The sequence below is a fragment of the Etheostoma spectabile genome, unplaced genomic scaffold (assembly GCF_008692095.1).
Source record: "Etheostoma spectabile isolate EspeVRDwgs_2016 unplaced genomic scaffold, UIUC_Espe_1.0 scaffold310, whole genome shotgun sequence".
NCBI lineage: Eukaryota > Metazoa > Chordata > Actinopteri > Perciformes > Percidae > Etheostoma > Etheostoma spectabile.
In genome coordinates, this window is record NW_022605582.1 from 94,456 (window position 1) to 100,822 (window position 6,367).

The window sequence follows — 6,367 nt, forward strand, 5'->3', positions numbered from 1 at the left end:
GGGGGGATGGTGCCATATAGTGTCCAGAACAACCACCCATCATTCTCTTTCTTCAAAGTCGATCCCTCAGCACAGTGGTACACCATTTGTTGGGACATCTTTGTCCATGTGTGTCTTGAAGTGCGGCTACCGTGAGATAGCAATAAATCCACTGCAGTTGTGCACAAAACTCCTGCTTCAAGAGTAGGATGCCACCAAATCCAGTCGATTCTTCCCATTCGTTCGTGACACAAATATTTTGCGCTTTTGACGGCGTCGCGCTTTCTGCCGAACCGAGAGATTTCTTTTCCCAACCGAACCTTTAGCTTCAGAAACACCCAGGTTATAATCACCCGGACTTAATGTTCTCCTGTCTCTCCCAAAATCCTGCCCCTGCTAGCCTGGAACAAGACATGACAACACAAAAAATGGACTTACCACATCCTCCTCTCTTAAGGTATAAAACAGCATGGTGTTTATTTCAGTCAGTAGTCTAAACAACAGACAGTTCAGTACCCTTACAGTAGAAGTAAAGGGCCGCGTATTCAATAACAGCGGGACGGCAGCAGAACGACCACTCGATGATAAAAGGTGTCGATCTGATAAAACACCATGGCGGTCATCACATCACAAAACAGAGACTGACGTGAGCAAAAATCTGAAGAGTGACGTGAGTCGTTCAAAATGTAATTGCAAAACAACATGCATGACCCCTATTGTCTGTTGATCATTTTTAATGTTTGATTAATGTTGATTTGATCGACAGAGCTTTGAGACGTGGTTGGGACTAGACAAAGCGATATAATGTAGTTAATTACCATCTCGTGAAAGTGAGTTAGGGGGTTAGGGTAGGAATTTTAACACAGAGAAGACAGAGAAAGACAGACTCAAAGGGTAACTTTTAAAGAAAAAGTGTGAATGTGTAGTGTCGGAAATAGCAGAAAGGCAGCCCTAACATGGACTAATTTGTGTGAAAGGTAGTCTCAAGTGGGTTGGGTTAGGGTTAGGGGGTTAGGGTTAGGGGTTTTATGGGATTACCAGGAAAGAGAAGAAGATAAAGGGTAGCACTTAAAGAAAAGTGTGAATGTGTAGTGTCGAAAGATCTGAAAATCGTGCAAAGACGGTCGTTGAGTATTAGACACCGAAAGGCGCGCTAGACCTGTTTAATAGTGTGAAGAAGAGTCCAAGGAGACGAAGGGTAACGTCTTTAAAATAGAGTCGTGAAGGGTAGAGACACTGAGGGGGATCACCAAAGGAGCACTAACATGGACTAATTAGGGTGAAGGTAGTCTCAAGTGGGTTAGGTTAGGGGGTTAGGGTTAGGGTAGGGGGGTTAGGTGGGTGTGGGGTTGGTTAGGGTTAGGTTAGGGTTTTATCCGTCTTAATGTTTTTATTTAACTGTTTATACTTGTGTTTTATCTGTTTAACTGATTTGTGTTAAAGCACTTTGAGTTGCCTGTTGCGTGAATGGGCTCTGCAGATAAAGCGCCTCGTTTTACTTAGGACCGTCTGAAAGCATCTGCGTGTTGTGTCCTTTGTCCCCAGCTGTACCGGGCCTCGGCTCTGTTTGAGACCATCCGCCACGAAGCCCACAGCAGGACTACAGCTGTCCCTGTTCGACTGCGAACCTCCTGCTACCAGGCCCTCCAGGTCCTGTCAGCCTAGGTACGCCCACAGACACGTCCCCACACTCACTATTCAGTTTTAGTGTGTGATACAGTATCAGGGACCACTAAGGTCTAATAAACGAGACTTCAGATCAGTCATTGGGACCACTAAGGTCTGTATAAAGAGAACTTCAGATACAGTATTAGGGACCCTAAGGTCTATATAAAGAGACTTCAGATACGTATTAGGGACCACTAAGGTCATATAAAAGGACTTCCGATCAGTATTAGGGACCACAAGGCTATAAAAAGAGACTTCAGATCCAGTATTAGGGACCACTAAGGTCTATATAAAAGAGACTTCAGATCCAGTATGGGACCACTAAGGTCTATATAAAAGAGACTTCAGATACAGTATTAGGGACCACTAAGGTCTGATATAAAAGAGACTTCAGATACAGTATTAGGGACCACTAAGGTACTATATAAAAGGACTTAGATAACAGTATTAGGGACCACTAAGGCTGTATAAAAGAGACTTCAGATACAGTATTAGGGACCACTAAGGTCTATATAAAGAGACTTCGATACAGTATTGGGACCACTAAGGTCTAATAAAAGAGACTTCAGATACAGTATTAGGGACCACTAGGTCTATTAAAGAGACTTCAGACAGTATTAGGGACCAACTAAGGTCATATAAAAAGAGACTTCCGATACAATTAGGGACCACTAAGTCTATATAAAAGAGACTTCAGATACAGTATTAGGGACCACTAAGGTCTATATAAAAGAGACTTCAGATACAGTATAGGGACCACTACGGTCTATATAAAAGAGCTTCAGATACAGTATTAGGGACCACTAAGGTCTATATAAAAGAGACTTCAGATACAGTATAGGGGACCACTAAGGTCTATATAAAGAGACTTAGATACAGTATTAGGGACACTAATGGTTACATAAAGAGACTTCAGATACAGTATTGGGACCACTAAGGTCTATATAAAGAGACTCAGATAACAGTATTAGGGGACCACTAAGGTCTATATAAAAGAGAGACTTCAGATACAGTATTAGGGGACCACTAAGGTCTATATAAAAGAGACTTCAGATACAGTATTAGGGACCACTAAGGTCTATATAAAAGAGACTTTAGATACAGTATTAGGGGACCACTAAGTCAACTTCCCCAGTGTATTACTGACATTAGGACATTATTATAACAATTACATTATTAAGACAATAATTTCTTGTATCACGAATTTTCTGAAATTCTAATTCCCGTTCTTAAATTTGGGATGTAGGCATTCTCTTTCTACCAGTCTGAAAGAAGACATGATGATATGATATATAACCTCAAAACTTATTTAATAATTGAATCTGATCCTGAATCCTGTCCTCTGCACATTCTGTGCATCCTGAACTTTTGCACATCCTGCACAAAACTCGTACAGTCTCTTTTTCTCCTCCGTGAAATGTAGCCTATGTGCTATTTATTGCTGTATTTATTGTTTGTTTATTTCATCTTATTGTTAAAATATATTTGTATGTGTGCACCATCAACCAAGGCAAATTCCCAGTACCTTACGCAGCAATACCTCTCTTATGTGATCCAGGTTCTGGTGTCTGATGCCTGTAGTGTCCCCCCTTTAATCAGCATTTCCTTCCCGAACCCACAGGCCACCACGACGAGGCGCTGGCGGTGGCGGAGCGCGGGCGGACGCGAGCCTTCGCAGACCTGCTGGTGGAGAGACAGACGGGGCAGCAGGACTCGGACCCCTACACCCCGGTGACGGTGGACCACATCCTGGACACGGTCAACAGCCAGAGGGCCCTGGTGCTGTATTTCTCCATGGCTGCCGGGTACCTGTACAGCTGGCTGCTGGCTCCGGGAGCAGGTGAGCACCGAGGCTCGGGTCATAGAACACCATGGAATAGAATAGAAGAGAATACCATGGAATAGAATAGAATAGAATGGAATAGAATAGAAGAGAATTCAACAGAATACCATGGAATAGAATAGAAGAGAACACAATAGAATACAATGGAATAGAATGGAATGGAATAGAATAGAATAGAATGGAATGGAATGGAATAGAATAGAATGGAATAGAATAGAATAGAATGGAATAGAATATAATAGATGAATACGATTGAATCAGAATAGAAATAGAATGGATGGAAAATAGAATACCAGGAATTAATGAATATAATAGATACGAATGGATGGATCGATAGAATGAAAGAAGAATAGAATGGCATAGAATATAGATGAAGAATGGATGGAATAGAATAGAATACATGGAATAGCACAGTAGAATAGAAGAGAACACAATAGAATAGAATAAATAGAAAGAACCAATAGAATGAATAGAATAGAATACATGAATGGAATGGAATGGAATAGAATAGAATGGAAGTGAATAGAATGAATAGAGGAATGGAATAATAGAATACAATGGATAGAATCACAGTAGAATAGAAGAGAACACAGAGAATAGAATATACTAGAAGAAACAATATAAATGAATAAGAAAATAATAGAATGGAATGGATGGAATCGAATAGATGGAATGAATAAGAAATAGAATAGACTAAATACATAAATACAATCAGTACAATAACTCTATTTTGTCTTATATATCATGGTTGGAGCATAATGTACCCACACACCACACCACACCACACACACACATATATATATATATATATATATATAAATATACAGCATACTTATATGTGTCTACATATACAGTATATGCATATAAGTATGTACTGAGCCCAGAAGTAAACCTGAAACCCTGACCCAGAAGGCTGCAGCCTGCGTTCCGCTGCAGGGGTAAGGAGGGCAGCTTTCACGCCACGCGGCAGCGCCACCTGCCACGCTGCTGGTAGGATTTACAACCCCACCCCCTCCCCCCACCCCTACCACCACCCCCACCCCTACCACCACCCCCCCACGTTGCTTCTTGCCCCATCATCTGCCAACGAAGCGCGCTAATTGAAAGTGACGCCGCCAAACGACATCGACAACAGGAAAACACTTAGCCGTCTCACCGAGACTAATCACAAGCCCTCCGTCTCTTCTCATCGCGTCTCATTTGTTCTTCTCTGTCATCGCTCCTCTGTTTACTTCGTCTTTTTTGACAAAGTGTGAGACGTCAACATCAGACGGAGGGAGTGAGATGAGTTCATCCCTTGTGTTGTCTTACCATTAACCATAAAAAAAAAAAAATTCAACACTTTTATAGCTTTTTTTTGACATTTTTTTGTCACTTTTTCAATGTTGTGGGTGGTTTTTTGATGTTTTTTTTTTTTTAAAGTCATCTGATATTTCTAATGTTGACATTTATAAAAAAAAAAAGTGAAAATGGGTCAAATTTGACTTAAAAAAAAAAAAAAAAAACTTTTTAAAATTTGAAATAAAGTCCAGTGTCACAAAAAAGCACAAAATGTAAACAAAAACCTTGAAAAAAAAAATTAAAAACTGTCGAAAGCGTAATAATGCTGAAAATAAACGGCAAATGCATCGAGCACCAACTTAATTCTTTTTCTTTATTACAATTTATGGGCATTTTAGGCTTTTATTTGTGTAGAACAGCTGAATGAAAGGACATAAATACACCCCCCCCCCATGTTAAAATACAGGGGGTATACAGTAAGTATACACCCCCCTATGATAAAATACAGGGGGTATACAGTAAGTATACACCCCCCCATGTTAAAATACAGGGGGTATACAGTAAGTATACACCCCCCCATGTTAAAATACAGGGGGTATACAGTAAGTATACACCCCCCTATGATAAAATACAGGGGGTATACAGTAAGTATACACCCCCCCATGTTAAAATACAGGGGGTATACAGTAAGTATACACCCCCCTATGTTAAATTCCCATAGAGGCACATTTTTACTATTAAGGAAGAACATTTATTTATTTATGAAACATTATTCAGTCACACAGAAAATTGGTGTCCTTAAACGTTGGATTTTCCTAGTTTTTTCAGTTAAGGCATTGAGGCATTTTTTTATTCCTCTTGTTAATCAACTTTAGCCTGGGGGGGGGGGGCAAACTTTCTCAAGCCACCGTATGCCTCGAAGCAGAGGTCCAGGGTTGGAATCCGACCTGTGACGGTTTCCTCCAGGTCCTCCCCCTCTCTCTCCTCTCTCACCTAGCTGTCCTGTCGAATAAAGGCAAAAAAGCCTAAAAAAGTAAAAAAAAAAAAATGAAATTTTCTTTTTAAGCGCGGTTCTTTGTCTCGTCTGCAAAGAGAGGAAACGAGACCCGCTGGGACCCGTGTCCCCGCACCAAGCCCGAACATTTGATCCAGTCCATCTCCCAGGCAACCAGATGAACCCCCCCCCCCCCCCCCAGCATACGGAGGGGAGGAACCCAACAGGGACCAGTGGAGATCTTCAAAGTGTTGAATAGCACCCAGGGCTAAGAGGGAGCCACTTGCTCACTAATCGCCTGTCTGTCACTTCCTGGCGGTCCCTGGCGGTCCCTGGCGGTCCCTGGCATCCAGCTGGCTCGCAAACATGGCCGACTCTGAAGAGGCTGCAACACCAAATGGCTGCTGAGGTCCTAACTACGTCAGTAGTGCACATGCTGTCACAGTTTATAGAGCTGGATAACTCATATATAGAGCTGCAAAAAATGATTATTGTCATTGTGGCGGGGCTGTAGGACTCAAGTCCGGACTCGAGACCGTTTTTTGTATGGTCTCTGACTTGTCTCGGACTCCCTAGTATTTGGACTCGGACTTGTCTCGGTC

General features: G+C 41.7%; 1 protein-coding gene across 1 annotated transcript in view; it reads left to right on the forward strand.

The window, feature by feature from the left end:
- LOC116686064 (tetratricopeptide repeat protein 28-like) overlaps positions 1–6,367 on the forward strand; it is a gene marked incomplete at its 5' end in the record, with an annotated part of 133,170 nt that overhangs the window by 87,226 nt on the left and 39,577 nt on the right. Inside the window, 1 exon segment of the mRNA XM_032510998.1 lies at positions 3,269–3,487. Within this exon segment, the coding sequence (XP_032366889.1) occupies positions 3,269–3,487 (219 nt within the window).